This window comes from Atractosteus spatula, chromosome 3 (assembly GCF_055471065.1).
Source record: "Atractosteus spatula isolate fAtrSpa1 chromosome 3, fAtrSpa1.hap1, whole genome shotgun sequence".
NCBI lineage: Eukaryota > Metazoa > Chordata > Actinopteri > Semionotiformes > Lepisosteidae > Atractosteus > Atractosteus spatula.
In genome coordinates this window covers 75,572,846-75,597,293 of record NC_142708.1, presented here as the reverse complement: position 1 = coordinate 75,597,293, position 24,448 = coordinate 75,572,846, and the positions used below count along the sequence as shown (strand labels likewise).

The 24,448-nt window shown below is 47.1% G+C and overlaps 1 protein-coding gene across 2 annotated transcripts in view; it reads right to left on the bottom strand.

Moving 5' to 3' along the window:
* Window positions 1-4,153: 4,153 nt before the first annotated feature.
* The window catches only part of exoc3l2b (exocyst complex component 3-like 2b), a 41,475-nt gene continuing 21,180 nt past the window's right edge, over window positions 4,154-24,448 (bottom strand). For both annotated transcript variants that reach the window (XM_088910917.1, XM_088910916.1), the window contains exons 4-13: window positions 18,605-19,268; window positions 17,301-17,415; window positions 16,813-16,923; window positions 14,309-14,409; window positions 13,228-13,338; window positions 12,641-12,776; window positions 11,576-11,698; window positions 10,637-10,792; window positions 8,680-8,801; window positions 4,154-6,978 (exon numbers count right to left, since the gene is read on the bottom strand). In XM_088910917.1, the coding sequence (XP_088767043.1) occupies window positions 6,699-6,978; window positions 8,680-8,801; window positions 10,637-10,792; window positions 11,576-11,698; window positions 12,641-12,776; window positions 13,228-13,338; window positions 14,309-14,409; window positions 16,813-16,923; window positions 17,301-17,415; window positions 18,605-19,268 (1,919 nt within the window). In that variant the 3' untranslated portion in view covers window positions 4,154-6,698. The remainder of the gene's footprint in view (window positions 6,979-8,679; window positions 8,802-10,636; window positions 10,793-11,575; window positions 11,699-12,640; window positions 12,777-13,227; window positions 13,339-14,308; window positions 14,410-16,812; window positions 16,924-17,300; window positions 17,416-18,604; window positions 19,269-24,448) is intronic.

Below are 24,448 nucleotides of genomic sequence, written 5' to 3'. Positions count from 1 at the left end.
TCGCACACCTTCCCACCCTCACTATTGAGAAGCCTTTCATAGTATTCTCCAGTGTGCGTTTCCAAACCTTTCGACTGATCTCCCGTTACGAATCTTCTGCTTCCGCCTCTTGACCTCACCTTCTGGATTTTGTCTTTTGGAATTGTTTTTGAATATCTCTCGTTACTGGACCCTCTGCCTCCCTTATCAACCCAGCCTTTCGATTTTGTCTTTTGGATTGTCCCTTTGCTACTCTGTGTCCTGTGGGATTCCGGTCACGCATAAGGATCCTCTTATTCCACGTATAGGTTCCGTGACAGAGAGCTCCTGTGGAGCGAGGGCCAGCACACAGTGAAGCCCCTCTGACAATGTCCGATACGCCTGACCTGCTGGTATTTCATTTCCTGTATCATCTACAGGTGCAACTGAAGTGACGGTTCCTGAAAGAGTAATACTACAAGTCACTTGCAACCCATGCAGTAAACATCGCTGCTGAGCAGAAATGTGGATCTTATCGCAGTTTTTGTGCAACCCTTCTGTTCCTCTAGGGAGAGCTGCATGGCTGTGTAGGTGGGGAAAGTAACTTGCTTTGAAAGTAAAATAGATCTCAACAGGCGAAGGTCTGAGAGTGAAATACAGGAAGCTAGCTCACCTTTCCCAGCATTCAGCACTTGGCATCCCTCCCTCCCTCCCTCCCCTCCCTTGCACCTCCTTGGCTCTTACACTTACACAAGGGACACTGCAGTGCTGCCACAGCTTTGATCCTTGGGGCTGCTTGGGAATCAGTTCAGAGACCACCCAGCTACGTCCCTGAGCCGAAAGGAATCAACTGGAGAGGATAAAAGAAATGATCTTTGTGGTCTGGAACCAAGAGTACGACAAGGGAACCTGATTCTATTATTTAAAATCCTATAAAGTATAATAATTAATAATAATAAAATTAAAAAAAATAATAAAAAACAACTTAATTTTACACAGTGCCTCTAAAAGTAGCTTCTCAAAACAGCGGGATGAGATCCTGGGATCAATTAACTAAAAACATCCAAATGGGGAGATAGATAAGCTGAGAAGCTGCCCCTCATTTGTCATCTCTCTTATGTTCTTACGATCCTGTGGACTTGCAGCATGCTGGTCAGTCAGTCGGGACTGGAGAGAACTTCAGTGTAACGGGATTGTGCCGCAGTGCCCTCGCCCGATCCCTGCATCCACTCTTGTCCGAGGGGAGTCTGGCGAGCGGCAGGCTTGCAAAGGCTCGGGCGTGTGGAGGAGCGCCTGGGACAGCAGCAGCCAGTCAGTCCCTGGCTCCGAAACTGGCCTGGACTCGGCCTCCAGCAGCCTCTGTCGTAATAAGAGCCCGTCAGGATATTGTTCAGCGCGAACGAAGCCCAGTATAAAATAACAGGAAACAGACAGAAGAAACCATGAACACAAAGGCGTTGGGAGCCTGGGGATTAATCAGGAGGGGTGGAAAAAGGCTCTTGGATGCTGGCGCTGCCCGGTGTGACTGCAGCGTGACTCAGTGCCCACGAGCTGCCGGGCCCGGCAGGGAGGCTCCTGTCTCTCCTGGGAAGAGCCCGGCGGCCGCTGGCCGCATGCTTCCAGCTCTCGCCCTGCTGCTCAGCACCCCGCTAATAAACCTCTTCTGCGAGCACCAGGGCGATGCCAGTGCCACTTTGGGGAGGGCAAGCAGCACAGAAGCACTGTGAGGCACCTACACCAGGCACATGCAGACGACAGCAGAGCAAATAAATACAGTGCAGCATGACAAAGCTAAGAGAAAACTGCAGGAACACCGTGCACATTCACCGCAATAATCTTCTGCAAGCATCATGACATAACTCTTGACTTGTTGATTTGTTTGAGCCACTGAATCACAGTGGGGTCTGGAAAACTGTCCCTGAGCCGTGTTGGCCTGATGAAGACGTGTGTGCAGTTGTATAGTTTCACTACACTGCTGTGCCCTGGCTGTATGGCTCCGAGATGATGTTCACCATAAAACTAGTCTGTAAGTATTGCTGCAGCACAGGGTGATGCAAGAAACCCTCCATTGCTTTTGCAATAGTTACATGTATAAAATCATACTATTGTAAAGGAAAACCTTGGAAAAATACCCAGCTAACTGAATTACTAATCGTCTCATTTTAACCCAAGTTCTAACATGCTTAATATAAATATGGTTATTTAAAATAGAGCCTGACATGGCTAAATGAATGGGGCATTACAGGATCAGGGGTAAGTGCTTAGGTCCATCATGGTTATTCGGTCTAGAAAAAGCCAAGTGGCGAGGGTCTGAGAGAAAATGCAGACCCTAAAGCAACCAAGCTTTGATTTTCAAACTTGATTGTTGCATGTTTCATCCAACTAACAGCTATCAGATCACAAACAGTTTAAGTTAAGCAAAAAAACTCCCATTACAACAGATCTTAGGACGTTTTGACATGTTTGCCCACTGGTTTGCAAGCTTCAGCCATCAGATGGAGTGTGATTCCTCGCACATGATGGTGCGTGGTGTCCGATACAGCTCGTTACAGCTTCCTGGTGAGCCCGAGACACAGCATTTCAAGTGCTCTCGTCGGCAGCGGTATCGGGCTCGGGTCTCTCGCCTTCCCTGGCTGCCCCGCTGGAGCCCATGGCGCAGGGTGAGAGTGACAGCACAGCCTTGCCCAACCCCCGGGCTGTGGCATGCCGAAGGGAAGTCCCCTCCCAGCAGGCCGTGTAAACTTGGCTCCAATAAAAGCATCCGCTTGCCACCTCGGCGGACAACAGGAAGCCTTTGTTTACTGGAAAACATCCCGCAGGAGAGCCAGCGAAGAGCCGAAGACGTCTCCTCCAGCGCCTCTGCATCGCGGCCGCGCTCCTCTCCTCCCGGGGGCCCGTCCCAGCGGCGGGAACGCCGGTGCTGCTGCCAGGACGCCGCGTCACGAAAACGCACACAGCCTTTTCCTTTCTGCGAGCGGCCTGCGAAACACAAAGATGCGCAAACAGTCCTACATCTGACACCGTAACAAGGAGCAGATCCTGTTCCCTGGGGAATCCGAAGTTGTTTTGGGATGTTGATAGGACTGCCAGTCCTGCAGGGGTGGACTGTGGTCTCCAGGAACTGACAAATGTACTTTTCCTCTCCGGCCAGGGAAAGATAACACACACACAGTTCTAAAACGGTACATGTCTTAAGTTAACCTTTCCGCCTTAGATTCTGTTGCTCTGGGGCTTTAAAAAACCTCGTTTTACACTGTGGTACAGACAGTGCTGGACTGATTTGGAAAAAGAAATCAAGTTTCCTGGCCAGATCGTTCTAATTTAAATGTCAAGCGCCATGAATTTCAGTCAGCTTTCTTTGTCTGTTGCTATCTTCAGCAACAGCAACAACAACAAAAAAAGATGTACTATGTTACATAGTCCTGAAAGCTTGTTTGTGATTGGTCATGGGGGTCTGGTAGCTCTCAGTTTGATGCCCTCTGCTCTCCAGCAGCTCCTGGTTGTGGGTTGAGGGAGTGCAGAACAGGCTGCCCAGTCACGCTGTCGGAGCACGGAACAAGAAACGACGAGCTCATCGGATGAATTACCCACAAAGGAATACATTGGCCAAACAGCATCCTCTGGGGAGCACACAGATCCTGTTACAGTCTTTTTTTAAAACCAAAATATGTTTAAATCATAGTCCTGTAAAATAATTAAAGGAATGGTAATTTTATCCTTAAAATGATCAAGTTTAGTTATCATTGGGCTATAAAGATGGAAGTAGGAAAATTGTACAGAACCAACAACAGGTCCACCGGAGTTTTTTGTCTGGAATAAAGTGGGACTAATAACATGACTATGATATTTGTAATTCATTTGTATTTGTAATTCACTCGCACCTGAAGAAGGCTCCACAGCCGAAACGTTAGTGTTTCCTTTCTTTTCTCTTCAGCAGGAATAAACCAGCTACCTGTTCCTTTGCAGCCCTTTGCAGTTTTTGAAGTTACCTTGTAAGACGATATCGACAGCGGCGGCTGAAAGCATGTCACCGTGACGTGACCCGTCACGCGCGTGTCACCGGTAAGAGCACAGGTTCCGTCGTTGCCCCCCCCCCCCGCACATCCACTCGCTCTCTGCAGGTCACATTGAGGGCCAACACCTCGTGACTTAACCACCGTGCGCACCCGCTCCAAAAAGCACACTGTTAAGAGTATCGTTTTCAGGTTTGGTTTATTTACATTAGATTATTACATAATTTACACTCCACGGTAGAAGACATTCTTTCCTACGTGATTGCACACCTGCTTACAGGCAATGACCACAGACAAGGACAGGAGAAAGGTTTAAAGAAAGGCATGGAGTCAGATGTGTGCTGTGTTAAGGTATTAAGAGGAGGGCAGGAGAAACTGTGATTGGAATGACCAGATATCTCTGTGACCAAGAGGACAGAAGAGCAAAAATAAAACATAATCTTCCCCCTTTCTCCTCTCCTGTGTCTTTGAGGCTGAACTGCCCCACAACGAAACTACATATCGTGTTACTGTTCAATAAATGATTTACAACCATTCATTTCTGCACCAATGTGATCAAGACATCCTTTTTAGCCTTTCCAAATCCATAACTTGTATGCATGATTTGTTTTCTAACACAAGGGACATAGTCCAAAAATGAACAGAACACATGTGGGAAATTGTTGTGTTTAATCCCTGGTGACGAGCTGCCAGGACGTTGTGCTGCAGAATAAATGTCATCTACATGTTTCTGTAAGGGCTGGTTTTAACAACTAAAGCTTTTCTTAGTGATTTCTCTCTCTCTGATGTCGGTGGACCACTTAATCCATCAAGCCCCCCCCTTGAATGATGGGATCAGCTATGGGATATGAAAACGACAAAGTTTCTTGAAAGAAACCGGACTTTCAGCTTCACCAGCACCGTTGGGCAGTTCCACAAACCTTTGCAGAAGCAATGCCACTTAAGACCTCTCTTCACGGTCCACAAACAAATCACCAGAGACTGCAAAGACTGTTGAGGTTTAGTGTGCCTCTAATATTGACAACATGTCCACAGTGAGAGATTGCTGGGATCTGAACTGATCCACAGAGGTGAAAACCTGAAAGTCACTCCAGTGAATCGCATGTGCATCCGTGTCTCATTCCCTCTCCTAACACCATCCCCTCCTGCTCTGTTTTCCTCGCACGGCTGTGTGAAACAAAGGATTTCCTGGAGCACTCTCTCCTGCAGCCAGGCAAGCCATGAATTATTACTTGTGGGAAAAGGCGTCTTTATAAAAGGCCATAATTAAGCACTCCGAATCTGACCCTTGTTACAGACCCTGAATGCGACCCCTGGATCAAGACATGAGTTATTGCACTTGCCTGCGTCCTACCTCAAGACCCACAGCTGAGAACGTCATATTGTGCAGACGAATTTCTACACAGCTTCTAAAAAACAGCCTGAGTTGTTACTGCCACTCAGTGAAAAACTGAGAAACCTTTTAAAAATGTGGTTATTACAATTTATTCTAAAACTCCTTTTCAAATCACATGTTTTTCTTACAGTCATCTAGCATTATTTGATTAAATCAATAGTTTGTTAAAACTGCATGTGGGACTGAGATTTTGCTTCAGAGCACAACTCCTACAGAAACACATCTGCAATAAATAAGATTTACTGTCTGCAAATAGATTTCCTCTTGAAATTTGAAAATGTTCTCCTGGTGAGATGAGATGTTCGCAGCTGAATTTGATCTTCAAGTATGACTTGTTCCATTCACATTTACTCCCATAGAAAAATAGTTTTCTTAAATTCTTTTAAGTAGAAAGTTAAAAGGGAGATGTGTGCACAATTATAATGCAATATAGTACCTTAAATCATGCCATAATGAAATTGACAGACACTAAATCTTACAGGAACGAGATGTTTTTAAACGTAAAAAAAATGTCCCCAAATTCTGGAGTGCATTGTATCAGAGATACAGTACATACAGCAGTTATAGCGATTTCCAATGTAGGTCTGTCACCCAGCCTTATTTCCAGTTTGGTCTCTGTCTGCTTGTCCTGTCTGTTTGTCTGGTGTTTTCTGTCTGTGGTTGGATTGAATGCAGCAAGCACTGGTTAAGGGACATGCGGTTATGTTAAAGCAAATAAGAAAAGAAATGTGCCTTTAGGATTACTGTGTCTCGTAAAAGGAGACAAATGCTGTTGTCCTTATGAATCGCCAACTGTGACCTGAGCACTCATGCAGTCTACTGACTTTCATCTATTTTTTTTTTGGCACGAATGAAGCTGCGATTTCTGCTCAGACGTGCAGCCAGTGTCCCAGAAACTCCACATTCCACACACAGACAACTCGGTCCGCATGACAAAGAAGAGAAAAATCACACCACCTTGTATTATCCTGATGTAGACGTTCACACCAGCTTTATACCACAAGGTGAGTCCATTCAGAGCGTCATATCACAGAAAGGCACCCTGCACCCAGGACAGGAGAGAACAAATAAGCGCTGTTTCAGTCCCAGCTGACTTTGACACAGCAGATAAGAGGCACAAATCAGCCCGCACTCTGCTGCCAGGAGTCTCAGATGAACGAGAAGCCCTAGGATCAAAGGTACCAGCAGACGAACCTCAGTTCGTTTTCTTGAGACTTTTTTTTAGCAAGATCAGGATCTGATGATTCAACTCCAAGGAGGGGCTGACTCGTCAAAAAAGACAATGCCCCCCCCCCCCCCCACACACACACATGAGTCAGCGTTGTCCGGAGTTAGAGCTGGTCCTCGGGAGCCTCCCGCCTCCGTGAGCTCTTCCGGCTGGACCGGACGAGGGAGAGGCAGGAGGAGGTGGTGAGGGCGAGGCGGCTGAGGCCCAGGTTCAGGCAGTGGACCTCCGAGGTCACGGGTACCTCGGAGAACAGGGCCCGGTCGCGGGAGAGCTGCGTCAGGCTGTCGCTGTTCTCGAAGTCCTTCGCGATGTTCAGGATCTCCTGCCGCTCCACCTGGCGCATCATTCCGCGGATGTTCAAGACGGCGGAAATGTGCTTCTTCCTGAAGCAGGGAGAGAAAAACATAACTATGCATCGCCGGTGTTCCCCAGCAAGTCTCTACACACGTGGAGCCTCGTCACGTTGCTCCCGATGACCGGGTTCGGGGGACAGCTTCCTGCACAAAATCAGAGCAGACGCCGCAGTCTCGGCAGCTTGGTCTTGCCAACTGTGCAGGGCCTGACACAGACGCACATGCCGAGGGATGATCTTTAACTGGACAGTTATCCTGTTTAGCATGACATCCTAGACTTGGAGTTTTGACGTTTCAGAATGTATACTGTACATATATATGCAATGTGACAGTACTGCAAAAAGCTCTATAAAAGCCCCTAAGGTTTGGGCAGCTGTAACAACTATGGGGGACCTGAGAGAAACATTTTGGTATTAAGGCAGCATTTTTCCGGGATAGAGAGAAGTGGATGCTGTGATTTTTAATTTTTTAACCGATGAGGGTGTTCAATGGTATCACCTCACTGACCAGGCTTGTGGTGAAAAAGCTGAGGCTTCACAAGCTGAAGCAAAGGTTGAGGCAATCAGAATAAATCTATGCCGCTCCGCCTCAATGGGAAAAAAAGGGGAAAGCTGAGCCGCAGCTCTTCCAGTGTCCGAGAGTAAACCTGCCGGAGGGTCGCCCTTTGATCTAAAGCAAACAGGCAGAGGGGCCCGATCAGACACAAAAGAAAAAGGAGCCCCACAACCGAACGACTAAAACATCTGTCCTCGTTGCGCGGGCTGGGTCAGCCTTTGATTCTGGGGCTCGGCACCAGGCTGTCCCCTGTGGGATGGCAGGAACAGCTCCTGTGCGGCTTCCTGTTCTCCGCCGCGGCGCGGCGTCGCCACGCGGCAGCCTGCCAGCCGGCACGGGGCCTCATCACAAGACCACCCGGAGACGCGGGGAGGGCAGCGGGGTTCGCCAGGGTTTACGAGCCCACCGCTGCTCCCAGAGTGCCCTTCAGCGCCTGGTCCCGGGGGGGTCCGGCTGTGTGGCGCGCAGTTTTACTCTCTTCTTCGTCTGATACAGCCGTGCTGGTCTGAAACTATGCTACCCATGGTGTTGGCTTGACGCACCCAGCTGATTTAACAGAAAGATTAATTTCGCTCGCTGGACACACTCTAGAGGTAAACACATTAACCGTGACAGGCCTGAGGAGTGAGACCGATGCCCCTCAGTATCCCTGACTACCCTACCTCTCACTCCCAATGAGAACTCCCACACACCCTTACCTCTTTTCATAAAGCCTTGCAGACAGGCAACAAAAAGAGGATTTCCACGATAAGGGAGCACTGGCTTCTGGCATGGGAAACTCTCCCCACCCCCTACACCGGCTAACGTTTCCATTCCGCATACCTCATCAGGATGTAGCAGCAGCAGGCATTCAGAAAGGAAGGTCCATTCCAAAGCCCTGGACAAGGAGGCTCAGATCCCTTCTGGTGATACATTCCAGGGGCAGTATGAGCCCTGGACTCCCCCCTGCTCCACCTAGCAATACGGGCCAGACTGCAGCCTGTGTGACTCTGCAGTTCGCTCTCCTGATCTGACAGACCTGATCTGCTGCTGCTGAAAGCAGGGAATACAACCCCCAGGGCTGGCAGCTGTGGGTCCTGTGACTCGTGCTCCTGAAGAAGCCTTTGACATCACTTTGCGCAAGCAAACCTGACCAGTTTCTAGAGGACTGGGTGGTTCTGGAAGAGCGACACTTACCGGATATCTGGGTACTCCCTGACCAGGACTCCCACTTCCATCTGGATCGAGGGGGTGTCTTCCAGCACAATGATCTCGGAGAGCAGTGGGATGGCATTGTCCAGCCACGAGGCCTCGGATTCCTGAAGGAAAAACAGAAGGGCCCCAGTGGAATTAGTGTTTATTCCACGAACATCATGCGCTCCACCACTTCTAGTTCACTGGTTGCTTTGAATAAAAGTTATTTTAGATAAAGGGATCAGATACAAGAAGTTAGAATAAATAAAAGTCCTGGTAAATATCAAAATGAGCCTCCACAGCAGTGCATACCGTAAAGCCTTTTATCCCAGCTTAAGTGTCCCAGTAATCTACATTGAACTACATATCCATTTTTTACAAAATATGTTTTTATTATTCTGCATTTCAAGTGACACACCAAAAACCTTCCACAACAATCCAGATGGTTACAGGGAAGAGGAAACGGTGCAGCGGGCTGCAAATACCAAAGTCATCCAGCAACTGAGCTTATTAGGCCTGACGTGGCCCAGGCTTTGACACAATGCAATCTACAGTGTATTTATGCAGACTCCAAGAGCTGGGCATTGTAAGCGAAGCACCTTGTTGCTGCAACAGTGTCCCACCCCTGACTTGAAACCCTAATCACTCGGAACTGGTGCCTGGGGGCTTCTACTCTAGATGTGTGTCTGGAGAGAGCGTGCCTGGATTGCACACTGCTCCCGATTCAGGAGCTGTTCTGCACAGCTGTACAGTTCTCCCAGCGTCCTGCTGGGGGAGCTCCACTTCAAAGCCCCAGCACAGGATGCTCCTTGCTAAACAAAGCTTTCCTGTTGTCCGTGGAGGTGACAAACGGATGTTTTAACTGGAGCCGGGAGCCGGACGCTGTGCTTGGAATCTGCCCTTTGATATTCATCACTGGGTTGCTTCAGTCACACATCTTTCGGGTTCCTCGTGCGTCACCTACGTTTGAACCTGGTTTGTGTTATTACAGCTCTTTACCACTAACAGAAATTATAGATGAAGGACAGGAGCACTGTTTCAAGTCAACTTATTTAAAATGTTTCTTGTTGAACTAAAGGTCAATGTTCCTTTTAACTGTAGTACTGTTGATCTGTGGATCTGGGGTCAATTCCTTCCCTCATGGTGCACACTGGGCCTCTGTGCTCCTGTTATTTTCTATGTTATTCTGAGGCTATGGTCTGGTATTCTTCAGCATTCCAAAGGGGTTTCCCAATTTTAAAAGTGTGCAATTGAAACCAAGCATACTTTGCAGACACTGACATAGTAATTTGTTAAATCAAAGCTACTGTGACTTTAGAAGGGATTACAGTTTACCCTTTTAATGGTTCTTGATTAAACCATAAATTGTATATAGAAGCTCTGACATTGTTCTCAAAGGCATCGGTGTGATGCAGATGGAATCACCTCTGGTAAATTCCTTAAAAATGACACTGAAATTATTATTTTTTAAATCTAAGCTGTCTATGGCCTCTAGTTTCTCAGGGATTTGCTTTTAATGCTTTTCTCTGAGAAACAGCCGACATTGCCACAGTCATCTCTCACTAGGAGATCAAGAGAATTAAATGATTTGGGGAATGTTCACTGAATGACTAGTCGTGGTAAAATTTGGCTTATCCTGTTTGGCCAAGTGCCAGGCCCCTGGCCAAAGGACCCATGCAGACTGGTGAGAGAACCAAGGGGCAGCTGCAAAGGTGGAGGAGGGGAGTATAAACACAAAGAGACTAACCTACGTTATCTCCAGCTTTGATGATGCAAGTGAATGATAGCAAGTGAAGGCAGCCGAGGTGAGAGTGACCTTGGTTGTTCTCACCCCCCTGAGCTTTCATGACAGTCTCCATTAGGAGACACCCTAGGCTCAGCAAGCAACCGAGGACCGCAAGACAGTGAGCGGTCTTGCCATCCTCTGGAAGCCTCTGTCCGCGCGTGGCACTCAGCTCACCAGGTCTTTGAAGAGCGCTTTCAGCTGCCCGGCCTCCTCCCGCAGGCGGCTGGCCATCCTCTTCCGCATCTTCAGAGACGTGCAGATGATCCTGCCTCTCATGATGGCCCGCAGGTACTCGGTGAGGACCCGCCTGTGGATGTCATTCACCAGGGTCTGGCAGCAGAGAGTGGACACACAAGGGCCCATCAAGAACTGGAGTCCAGGGCAGGGAAAGGCAACTGGAACGTCTCCTTTCTGGTCCATTAGCACAGCATTGGCTCAAGTGACCTTTTACCCACCGACAACCTGATGACAGCTTGAGGATGGAACCTTTCTCCATTAGTCTCAGTGACTCAGTCTTAATCAGGCCTATAGTGGCTTGAACTTCAGTTTAAAATTTTATCTTAAGTTCTAAGACTGTTCCCTATAATAGTACACATATAATACAAACTATATGTTTTTTGCATCATTCAAATGGGGGAAAACATGATGTTTCTTCACGTTTTACCAAAGTTATTATTATTATTATTATTATTATTAAAAGGAAAAATACATGTACAATTGTACACTGCACTAGATGTTGCAGTAACCATTGGAAATACTGAATCTGGCAGGCTGCATTCATTTCTGAGCAATTTTGTCATAGTTATGTTTTAAAAATGGAAAAGTACCAAGTATTCTGGCTTGAGAATGCCTGACTGTGTGCATATGCGTGTTTTGATTACCACCAGTCTGCGGTCAATTTTGTAGGTCCTGACAAACACATGTTGGGAAACCTTGCAATGTAAATGACTGTAACCCAAAAGATGTTTTCATTTAAATCTGTAAAAGTGATTAAACTTTTATAGGGTCTGCTGCCCCCCCCTCGTTTCAAGTTAATTTGAGTGCAGAGGTGGAATAGGAAATAAAACCGGGACCTGAGTCCCCAGAAAAACAGGGGTACAAACGTGTCTGTACCAGATAGGGGGGGCTGTCCATCCGGCGGAACCTCTTGAAGTGGATCTTGATTGTCTCCTGGATGGTATCGAAGGCCTCTGTGTTATTCAGCCACTTCCTCTTCACCAGCTTGTCGAAGTAGGGCTGGAACAACAAGAGCAGCACAGGCGCTTAGTCCCGCTCGGCCCCTCGGCCCCTCGGCCGGCTGCGTGCGGCTCCATGGAAGAGCTCGTGCCTGGGCCGCTGGGCCTCAGAGCTCCCTGGTTATGTGTGGAAACTGGAAGAAAAACCTTTGCTGACCAGTTTAAGGCCAGTTTGAATCCCAAAGAGTAGCGCTGCGCTGCTTGGCGATACCAACTGGGGGAAAAAGGGAACATTTTCCTCCAAAACTCAAAACCAGGAAGTTTTCCAGAACCAGGTTTGTCTGTCGCTGATTATCTTGTACTGGGTTATACAGTACTGTGGTTTAGGTGGGATTGTCCTTCTAATGAAATCTTAACGGTGTTTCCTGTAGGTTTAGGCTAGAACGTTACACTGGGTGTACAAATGCAGGGGATGACTTTCAGAATGAACTTGAATAATTGCACTGCAGAAAACATCTGGACACAATGCTCTAACATTATCTTTGACAAATCACTCCTTGGCATTCCTTCTGCTGGAACACCTATAATCCCCTTCCTTCCTGAAATTTACTATAAGATGAAGAAAGTTCATATTTCCCCTACTGGGATTTTTAACACCACATCACAGCTTCTGTGGAAGCCTAGAAAAATTCCGGTCCAGTGTATAAAAGTACACAAGAAACTATACATTGAGCTACGGCTCCAGTACCTTTAGAGAAATGTATCACATTTTATGATCACTTAGCTTCCAGTGCAAAATATCTATGATTGACCGCAGAACTTCATAAAGACTTTGAGCTGAAGCAATACACCTTAAATATAGGAACAAGAGAAAAGCTTTGAACTCCAAGACCAGGAAGCGCTTTCCGAGAAGAAATGCAGGAGCATGGAACAAGCTTCCCAGCCAGTCTGCCATCCCAGACTGACCTGATGACTTTGCCCCCCCCCCCCGAGAGGGTCTTACCTTGATGTGGTCAAACAGCCTGTCCGTCAGCACCTTCACTCCCTGATTTATGATCTTGTCCAGAGAGGCGTTCGCCCGCCTCGTTGCCTCCTCACACTCCGCCGGCTCGCACTGGGCGCAACGGCGCACGAAGGCCCTACCGCCAAACCACAAGAGGCAGGGTCAGCTCCGGGAATAAGGAGGCTCGAAGAGTTTCGATAAGAATTAATGATACTCGCAGGTATTTCACGTTGTGTTCAGGAAGGGGAATGTGAAAACCTTCTGAGGGGCACTACTGTACATCACTGCATTCAGGGGATTGCTGAAACACAGGGGGAGCAGACTTTCCACAGTTCTTTGGAATCTCAGCTGGGCGCAGGGAGGTAGACACCTACTTAGGGAGGGGGGATCCTGAGCTCCAATGGGCTGAATGGCTTGTTTTTGGCACAGTTTTTCGGCGTTCCTTAGATCAGACCTCCTCACACAACTGACCGAGCCGTGCTCCTGCGCGCGACTCCGCGGGCCGACCCGTCTCTACTACGGAGGGGAACGAGCTGTGAAGCGGCACAGCACAAGACGTGGCCACGGAGAGGGGAATTTTCACACACCTGAAAGGGGGGCAGCAGTTGACGAGGGCGATGGTCTTCGAGATATAGCCGTCACCCTGCTGGCCAAACTCCATCTGGGTTTCGTGGAAGAACTCGACCTTCCTCTGGAACCTGACACGATGACAAGAGACGAGCACAGTGAGCGTGGCTGAGACACAGCAACACAGTGCTCCAAATACGCAGGCGAATCACTAACGTCTCTCCGAAGAGAACATGCAGTGTTAAGGTTATGCTCCGGCCTCTATAAGACCACAGACATCCGGGTTTGGAGTCCAGCAGATACAATGGTCGATTTGTCTTTACCAGGAAGTCACCTGATATTAAAGGTGGGGTTTAAGTAATGCACTTCCCTCCTATGGTTTCATTTTATTCCAATTACTGTTCTATTGTACTTGTCCTCTGTGAGCCCGGTTCTATTTTTATTGCCTTATACTTGCTCCGACGCTTGCCATTCCAGATCGCTGGAGCGGAACGCCAGGAAGTCGTGTGGGAGGAGGGCTGGGGTCGTGTGAGACACATGGCGAGCCTTGAGCAAGGCTTGTCCACTCGGGCTTCGGGGCATCAGGGGAAATCTCCTCTCCCGTTCAAGACACCCTCCGAGCTGCTCTGAGAGGCAGCCGTGCCAAGGTCGTGGCGGAGTGGGCAGAGTGCGCGTGACATTTTTACAGTTAAAAATTAACTTTGAGAGAAAGGGCCTTTCAGAAAGTTAAACATGCTTTGAAGTGAGAAACAAAAATTTCATTGAAACACCTACCTGTACAGCTAGGAGAATCATACTCAAAGTACCAGTAGTACTGATAACATTATCTTTACTATTAATTGACTAGATAACACTTCAGTCTATTATGTCTATTTTCAATGTCATTCTATGGATTTAGCATGAAATGACCTTTAACATTGTCTGTGGGCTATTCCTGACCTCCCCCTTTTCCCCATGAATTCAACATGAGCAAGTGCTCACTGTGAAATGTTCCCATTAAGTGTTTTTTTTCCACACGGGTGATTTTCAGTACTGTGCAATGTAGTGGAAGAGTGTACCAGAGATTTGCGATGCACTAATGCGAGTTCCCATCTTCCTCACCTGGACAGGAAGTCAGCTAGCCCAGTGAGACAGCACTGTGCCACACGAGAGCCCAGGTCTCTGGTGATGGTGGCCGATTTGTCCAGGTCTACTTGCAGCCTCTGCATGAAGACGGAGTATCATCAGACACTTGAGCTGATAAGCACGTTCCTTTCTTTTTTTATCACATCACTCAATATGGCACCTTAGTTTTTTACTTTAAGTTGTCTATCATTCATCCCTTCAGCCCCCTCTGGGATCCTAGCTTTTACACAGCATTCAGCACTCTTAGGGAAGTCTGCTCTGTCTGTTGCTTTAGTTGCTCTCCATTCAGTGTTTCACTCAAAGTCACTATGTCTTAATCACTCACCTTACTTCACTAATCCAATCAGGCACTGGAGTATTCAGCCTGATTCACAGTTACCTAATCATGATGCTCACTTCACTAATCACTTTTCACACAGATCTTTGTTCTTATTATTTCAACTCTTCGCCATGTCTTCAAGCTCACCATCTTCCTGAACAAAACTCGCTCCCCTCCTTACTAACTGTACCAGCTGATCCTGTTTGGCCAGGGATGCCTCTCGGAAACCTGCACTTGCAGCTCTAACAGCTGCAGCCGGCTTGTGTGCCGATGGTACAGCCAGGCAGGACTCAGGACTCCACCTGTGCCATCCAAACATCTCTGGGCTGCGGGGAGAAGACACGCTGCTCCCTGTCCAAGCGATGCCCCACTCCTCCAGGTGCTGATGTCTCCAGTTAGCCCTGAGTTAGCTGGCCAGGCCTGTTCCTCACCAGCAGACTTCAACCCCATTCAGCCATGCAAACAAGCTATTACATTAGGAACATAAGTTGCCAGTCTTCCATCACCTTCATACCTGGTGGACAGACCCTACACTGCTTCCCTCACCCTTATTAGTTTACTGGGTAGCTAATACCTTTCCTAATGCAGCCCGTTTGCCCAGCACCTGTGTTGCCTCTCAGTACTTCTCAGGGGTTCTTGAAACACCCTTGTCTGTTCTTATTGACCTCTCAATAAGCCCAGAGGATTGACACACAGAGCCTACTCTACCATGGGCTCCCCTCATGTGGAATGCCACTCTTCACTCAGCCCGGGAGTGCCTCCCACAAAGCCACCTCTCGCATCTTCACATTCCTAGTCTGCGCAGAGCAACCACACACAACATACACACCTTCATTACCATGGAATAATATTGGAACAACCCAAAAAAAATGACAGTGAAAATTTAAATATTAGAAAAGGGCTAAGATGGAACATTTAACTTTAAACTCCTTTAAACCTTTATTTTAAAAATACTTGTAGAGTTTTGCACTTTTCATCATGCAGTAATCAAAAGACATACTCTGTTCAATGAGGCTCAGTGAATGCAGACCTGCTCTGGGAATGATTTAAAGGACAAGATGGCTGTAAGCTTGTGTTTATACCAGAAACAGCCAGTAGGGTTCACTGCTGTACCAGCACAGCCAGATCCCAAACCACTGGGAATCTGAGGTTACGGTATCGGAGCAAGAAAAAGAACAGCACAACTTTAAAAAATTTTAGCTTTAGAACAAATCTTGACTCACTTTCCCCCCCTCCAAATAATGCCCAGTCAAAATTGCAAAGCTGTGTTTAAGTATATGTATACTTCACTGTTCAGCACCCTTGCTTGACCACTATGTTCTGAACATTTCAAGTTGATGATTAGGAGAAACATAAACTGATTTCTTTGGCTTTAAATAAAAAAGTTGAATAAACAAAACACTGAGCTAGAATTATAAGCTTAGCCCAATTAGACATCTAGCTGTCTTTCAGATTTTGAAGATCTGCGAGCTTTATAAGATACAGAATCTAAGACATGAGAGGAGTTTCTACTCGTAAAACTGTTTGGTTATTTTAGAAGAGATTCGACAGAGCAATGTTGGTTGCTACCATGGGAGCACAGTTCAGCATTAATAAATATACCATAATCAGCAGAGCCACATGCAGAATTATGGTTTTATCACCACAGTTAGTACGGCTGTGAGCACCGTGTAGCATCTGCTCTGCCAGCCAAGATTAGGAGAAGGCAGGTGCCACTCCAGTCCCCTCCCCCCTTAACAAACCCAAGCCCTGCTTCTCAGCTGACAAGCAGCTTTCCCCCGGGGAAGGTCGTGTCAGCACACCCTGTGCAGAAGCTCAAGCTGGACGGCAAAGATTAAAAATGAGAACTCAAAGCCCAGGAACAGCGAGCTGTGACGTACTTCCATGATACTGGCTCCTGGAAAGCCGCATGACTAAGTGAATAATTGATCCAATGAGGTCATCAAGAGACTAGCTGTTTGCAGTCCCTAAGATGTCAGACTGTTGCCACCTGTTGTGTGTGTGAGTAAGAGAGGAGAACCATATTTATCATTACATGGTCGCTCAGGGAGAAGAAAGAGCTTCTAGGAGCGTTTGAAAAAACAACTGTGTGTTGGCCTGGGGCTGAGTCCAGCGTCAGAGGCTCAGGGTGATGAAAAGGAGTGCGAATGAGCTGCCTGACCTTGATGACGGTGCTGGCGAGAGTGGACTGATACTCCTCTATGTGTCGGGACCCCGTCCATCGCCTCTCCTCCTCATCCAGTACCTGCGACAGTTCTGTCGTCACCTTCTCCTGGAACACAGGAAAGTAGAAATGTCTTGAGAGCTAAGTAAGCATTTTCATCACGCATGCATTCTCTGGATACCCATCTCACCACTGTTTCAGATTATTGTTTCAGAGCCTTTAGGCCCTCAGTAGTCCTGATTTGTGTGTGTAGCTGAGAGGGTGTTGAACAAAGAACAAAGATAAGGACAAACTGCAGAAGGGAATTCAAGGGAGTAGAGGGACATGGTCAAATGAATGTGGGAAATAGCAGGAGGGAAGAGCATGAGAATGATAGACCACTACCTGGTGGGCTGGTCAGGTTTTGGGGTTCTGCGAGTCTCGAAGCATTGCAGTGTATTTGGTATTTTGTGTATGTGGATATTTGCGAAGGCTGAAAGTCTTACCCTGACAGAACTGATACAGTCCTGCTCCAGTTTCTCCACAATCTCCAGTGGGAGCACTGGACCCAGACTGGTGCGGTCGATGGGACGAGTCAGGCTAATGTTGGCCAATACCTCCCTGAAAGACACAACATGCTGCTGATGAAATTCCACATTGTATCCTCCTAATGTGGGATGTGTGTCCCTGATTTCCTCTGTCTGCCTTTGTGATTTCTGCAGCCTGCCTAAAACTCTGAAGAAGACATTTGTGTAAAAAATGCAGCTTGCAGAGCTCATCATCCCTTGCAAATATTCATCAATCTGTTATCAGAAACCGGTTTATTCCTTGGATGGGTTGTGACCACCTGAAGTCTGTACTAGAATGGGCACAAAGCAGGCCTACACCCTGGATGGGACACTGGTGCCTCACAGTGTGAACACACACACTCTTACAGGGCCTATCCTGAACCACCAATTAACCTAGCAACAGGAACACACCCGCATATACACAAGAGAACATATAAACTCCACACAGAACGTCTCTCAGCGTGGAGTCCAGGACCCAAAAGCTCTGAAGCAGCAGCATTAACCACCATTCCAGCCAGTCTGGGTCAGTTCTAAACTCATTTGCTCATTTTAGAGCCCATTTGGAGTCAGAGCCCTGATGTGATTGTTGAGGAGTCTGTGCCTGTTACAGTATTTTATTGGAAACACAGAAAGACATCAGGACAGGCTCTGCAGTCCACTGGAGCTCGTTCTCCGTCTGACACTGGTAGCCACTGGCCTTGCTCGAAGATTTTATCACAGTGCTGACATCTGCAAGTCGTTAAGCATCAGTTATCTGTCTCCCTTGTGATTTTCTGTTTGTTGTTTCTGCTTTGACTGATATTTGAAACTCGACTTTCCAGCCAGAAAGAGCTTCCAGTGAGAATCTCCTCGAAGGCGATCACAGTGGAGTCTGCTGGGGAGCTCCACAAGGCTCTGAAACTCATCGCTCCGACGTGGAGCGTGGAAACTCAGTACAGATGCACTAAACACACAGCAGAGAAGGAGAGGTGCTAGGAGCCCTGAAAAACTGAGGCATCGGAGCAGGAAAACCAAAAGAAGCTGGGTGACTTTTAAAGCCTCTCAACTTTTGTGTCAGGTGTGGCCCAACTTTCCTCCTTGAAAACTTCAAACACGCTCCACTTCATTTTCAAAATCTTGATTTGAATGCAATACAAACACATGAACAAATTTTTCTGCGTTGCACACCTGTCTTAAGGTCTGCCCAGACTCTAATCTGTGGCTTTGCATCCCAGACCAACGCCCTGTGCCGGCCCACCGACCTGTTGTATGTGTTGTGAATCCAGTCCAGCAGGGCGTAGTTGTCCGAGATGGTGAGGGGGTAGCTGGTGAGGCCCCGCAGGCGCTGGCCGATGGCCTGGTGGTAGCTCTGCACGTAGACGTTAAAGGCGCTGTAGTCGTCAGGGTAGGAGGACACCACGTTCCTGCTGGCCGCGCCCAGATCCTCCACCACGCGGGTCCTCAGCTGCCCCAGGAAGCCGGCCAGCTGCCCACTCTGGGCCCCCTCGTGCTGGGGGAGGCTGCCGTTCGCTGCCTCCGCCACCGCCTCCTTCCACTTGCGCTTGAGCTGCCGCGGGCGGGGGCCCTGCTGCCCCCCCTCCTTCTGCACCCAGTCCCGATCCGCCGCCTCCTCCTGCTCCACGACCTGCACCACCAGCCGCAGGGTGGAGCCGGGGTTGGGGCAGCGCAGGGACTCGCGCACCACGTCCCACAGCTCCTTCTGCAGCGCCTCGTACAGCAGCTCCACGTCCTTGGCCTTGCGCCGGCCCCCATCCTTGGTGGGGCTCGCGGCCTCGTCGGCGCCGCCCGCCGTGGGGGTGCCCTGTCCCCCGAGCGCGGCCTCCTCGCACTCCTGCTCCAGCTCCAGGATGTGGGTGTCGGCCAGGAACAGGTCTCTCTTCGTCACCAGCTGCAGGATCTCCAGCACTGCCAGGGAGAGAAGAGAGAGATGGAGACCAGCACTTCGCGTTCCCCAGCCGTTCACCATCAGAGCTGCTCGCAGGCACGAGGTCAATAAGGAATCGGGATTGAATTGTTTAACTCAAGCTCCTCTGAGGATCGGGGAATGAATTTAGATAACAGATAAACACTTTTCTGATTATTTTCTGTAAAGCAGCTGCTCTTCGAACACACAGCCCTCTCCCCCCTTATGACATTTTGCAGTTTCCCATGATCGTACTGTGCTTATACCAGGCATCGGAGTTTGTGCTGTGCTTTATCACATACCTCTCAAGTTTTTACCATGGTATACTGTGGTAAATGTCTTGTGATGACATCTTATGCACCTTTCTTACCTTTGTACCTGTTTTTTCTTACCATTTTCTTGTCTTTGAATGTTGATTTATGCTGATTTGTCACTGTGAGGACATTTAAGGATCAAAACCACTCAAATCAATTTGACTGTCCCCCGGGTAATAAAATAAAAAAATAAATGCAATGAATCCAATCAATGTTCACAGCAGGTTTCAGAATGTAGCTTCCCGCCTGCTATGTGCTCATCGTGGTGTTTTTGCAATGGCAGTAGACCGGTCGTATTTCTATTTGCAAACAGTTTACTTATAACTTATGAAGAAAACTTGAAAGGTTTCTCGTATCTCTGATACCCTCCGAATGGACCTCATTTCTCTACTGGTGATATTGGTGCTGCATCTGTTTTTGTAGCTCCATCTACATCTGAGAGAAAAAGTTACTGGTCGATCGTATTTCTCTCCGTGCGAAATCTGATTCTGTTAGGCAATACTCTGGAGGGGTGCAGATTTGAAGTGCCTTTGAAAAGTTTACTTGAAATTCACCTCAGTGGGAAACGAACAGAGCCAGAAGTTCTTAATTCCCACGAACCCAGAACGGGATTCCTAAGTTTGAAAGCCAACAGTGCTTTCGTGCACAGCATGCGTTCTCCGGTTCATTCAAGAGGACGTGTGGACCCACTCAGCAGTGTGTACACATCGATTTCGAGAGAACAACCCTTGCTATTGATCTTGTTTAATCTTTGTCGACTGATAAATGTAGACCATGTCTTCAAAACGCCATTTTTATGAAAACTGTTACTGTGGATTGTACACGTTAACTTTGTGGCTCATGCTTGATTCGTAAGGATTCGTGATATTAATGAGGATTTCCCTGGGAACACTGTACACATAGATGCCTTCATACACAAGTGTACTTGCGTTGGCGAACTTTAAGAACCTTTACAATTGACCCTAACGTGCCAATAAGTGTCATTTTGTAATGACAACTGTTCATTTTTCTCAAAAAGTGAAGGAAAGATGACTCTTTGATATCACTCAGAAGCACATATCTGACTCTGATTGACTGGAACAGTTCTAGGAGGAAAGTGCTAGTAAAATACATGTAAGCCAAACAGTGTCACAATACAGTATATGGCATCCTTTGCACAGTTCACAATTATCTTTTGTCCTGTTTCTTTCTGAAATTCATAAAGCACGACACAGAAATAATATATAGAAGACAGGACACAAAGGATCTGATGGAGCAGACTGAAATACGGGTCAGGGGACCTGTGAGAGCTAAGGAGATGTGTATTCAAACTTGAGAAAAGGAGGCATTTCTTTACACAAGGAGTTGTAGGTGCCTGCAACAAGCTACCCAGGTATGTTGTTGAAGACTTCTATCAATCAGCATCAAAGAGCAAATCTAGTTAGATGGACTCAATAGTCTTTCTTAAGTCTATCATGCAAAGCCTAATCCAGAATGCACAAGGCTGTTATGTAGAGTACAGTATATCACAACTGCAGGGGAACTGTGGGAAATATATACAGCCCCTGTCTGATTTAGGAGGTTCTCTTTTTAACATGACAGAGCTCTGCTCATTAACTTCACCTTACCCCTGATTTAAAAGTCTTATTAAGATTTATTGTTTGCTGAAAGCCCAGATGAAATAAACATTTCCCACTGAGGTCAGTGAACACTCCCCATTAGCTCACTCTGTTCCTCAAGTCAAGTATGACAATCTAAAAAAAAATTCAAAGACGGCACAAATATATATTTCAATGTCAGAGCGGATTTTAATGTAATACTCTAGATCAAAGCTCACTTGGCAGTGACTTCATTGAGATCTTTAAAATGCAAGACAGGGATTTACTCAAATGTTCTTCAGGGTGGAAACAAAACAAAGGGCTTCTAGGATTCAAAAGTAGAGTGATCATTTTTTTAAAAAAAAAAGAAGAAAAGGGTTATAATCCATATTTTTGGAAATGACGTTTTCTGAATGAATTTGACTGCAAACGACCTTTCCATGAAATCCTAAAACAAACGCATCTAAGCTGCAGTATACAAGGTTTTGCAATCACAAAGCAGTCTTACCAAGACTCAGGCAAACCGAGCTGAAACAGCAGTACAGGCTACTTTGCATTCTGTTATTTAATATGTTCACTGTTCGTCCAAGTCATTAAACATCTGCTGGCTGCTAATCCAGTCATTCCTAAAAAAGGTGGGAATAGCAATGTGATTCATTTTCTGGCAGGAACTTGGTGTCCATCAAATGTGTGGTTGAAGGCTTGTTTATAAGTGGGCAAAGTGCACCCCAGATTCAGCCCTGAAAATGCAGCTCACCGAGCAGTATTTCTGGTGCAGAGAGTCCATGGGTGTGAGTCAGTCAAAGGCAGTCCCACTAGGGAATAGTCATGGGCCTGAAGTTAAACTGCTGCTCGGAGCAATTGCCATGTTAGACATTGCAGTCTCCATCATTCACCATGCAGCTCGTTACTTATCAGCTGTAACTTATTAACCGGTTTGTGAAGGATATCTCAATTGTTAAAGAACTAAAGGTTAGTGAACTGGTTGGACTGTCGGTTCCTGACTGGTGGTTTATGGTGACAGGTGTGTCTGTGTTCCACCAGCCAGTTAGTTCAAAATGAAATCCTTTGGGTTTTCTTATTATGCGGAGCGAAGCGTCCATTGGCATTCAAAGGGCTTTTAAATACTCTCAAGGTGCCAGTACCTGATAATCCGATATGCTGTGCAAGGGTTTTCTAATTGTGACCCTGGGGAGCCCCAGTCCAGCAGGCTCTGTAAGCCAATTAAAAACCATTACTGTAAATCACCAATTTCTACAGGTCTGTTACACATCCACTGTCATCAACTGAACACGTGAATTGTTAAATGAAGTAGTTTGAGATCTTATGGAGCTTAAGTGAACAGTGTTGCCAGTCTTTAAAAACAGGCTACCTACTGTATAAGCCAGAGTGGATCGGGGCTCCCTGGCACAAGGGGTTGGAGACGACTGCTGGGATGTCCTGATCTTTACAGCAAGCATTACCTTTACAGCTAGCTCTTCAAAGCTTTACCAGCTCGATTAAAAGCAGTGTGCTCAGTTATGGGCTACTGTATGACGTAGAAAATCTGCATTTCCCTCATTAATCAGACTTCATATTTAAGCAAATGTTTTGGCTTTTAGTTTCATAGTGAAATGCTTGGATATTTCTATGCATTTTTGGAAAATTAAAAAAAGAACTTTATGCACAGAAATGTCTCTCTTTCTAATTTGCCTTACAGACAGGAGTTTTCTTCAAGCGTGACATCTGTGTTATCTTGAAAAAAAAAACGTTCTCCTATTTAACATAGAGGTAAGCTGCTGTCCGTACAGGATGCAGCAGTTCCAACGTCACACAAGGAGCAGCAGATTTAAGACGTGATTCCCTGACGTGAGTTCATTCTTGGGTTCACCATGTATCCCAGGTGACAGCCCAGGACGGCAGGCATCACTCTGTATGCTCTGCTGGGACAACCAGTTACACGATCAACAAAGGATGGGGGGAAAGTCATTCAGCATAGAAAAAAGAAGCCAACACAAGAGGAAACAATTTCATTTCCCTTCGCAATGTCAACAGAGCTACTGAACGAGTTCTTGTTTGGGACTTTCAGGATCGCTGGCGCTTCAGCACAGGGGAGCACATAAGACACACGGCTTTTTCCTGTTCCTGTTCTCAGCTGAGCACAGATGGACAGTGACAGAGGTACAGATGGCTGGTGATGTGCCTCGGTGCCAGACGGGGTCGCAAAGATCCGGAACAATCTTCACACGAGCCAGGGAAGAGAGCAGATGTACTGTAGGACCTGCGCTGCAGAGTCGCCCCCGTTTCCCCCTTAAGAGCTCTCCTGGCAATCGGGGGCTCTTCAGGGAAAGAGCTGGGAGAGGCTGGTAGCCCTGTCTCGTCTGTTTGTGACTCCTGGATAGGAAGCATAAAACTGACGTGCAGCTCACCACACCCCCCCCGTTATCACCAGCCTTGCCAGTACAGAGGGAGGACATCTAAATATAAAACACAATGCCACACCTCGGATCGCGGCAATCACGGTGGCCCTGCTTGACGTTTGGGGATGTGGAAAATGGCTCTCCTTCAGCAAGGAAGGGTAACGGAAACCACTACTCAGCCAGTCTTGAGGTCACGGCTGGTGCCTGGGGTGTCTCGGCTGAAGCAGCTTCCCTGCGCCGGTTTAAAAACGGCACAACAGGTCTGACCACTGACTTTGTTTTATAAATATTTCACAATAACGGCCACCAGATAAACAAAAAAACACCCCCCTTTCAAAACACGCAAAAGCAACAGCACGTTAAATACAAGTGAATCAGAAAGGAAAAGTACATTTTCTAAACTTATTTAGTACTTTGATCATTGCTGTGTTTGTAGAACTATTTTTCATCTTGTGAGAACCCTGGCCGACAACATTTCAATGAAACTTTTTAAAGATCGGAGCTTTTCATGTTTGTATAAAAAGGGACGAAGGATGATTAGGAAATAGGAGCGGCCCAGAACGTTAGCTTAGTTGGACAGTTTAAAAACACCAACTCTTTCTTTAGAAGGGACATCTGTGCTGTTTCAGAAAATAAATATATATAGAAATGCAACCTGCCTCCCATCTTGTGATGTAAATCACAGAAAGGGAAGCGGTTCATTCCCTAGCTGGACAGCCTGGCACTGAGCGAGACTCACTTCGGTTTCCTTACCTTGAGACAGGAAATAAAAGCCTGTGTAATTCTGTCAAGAGACAGGCAGTGAACGCATGACTCAGCAAGTCCTGTGCTGGGAAACCCGGGGAATAAGCATGACTCTGTCTCACAGTCCTGCCGGTGGGCTTCTCTGAAA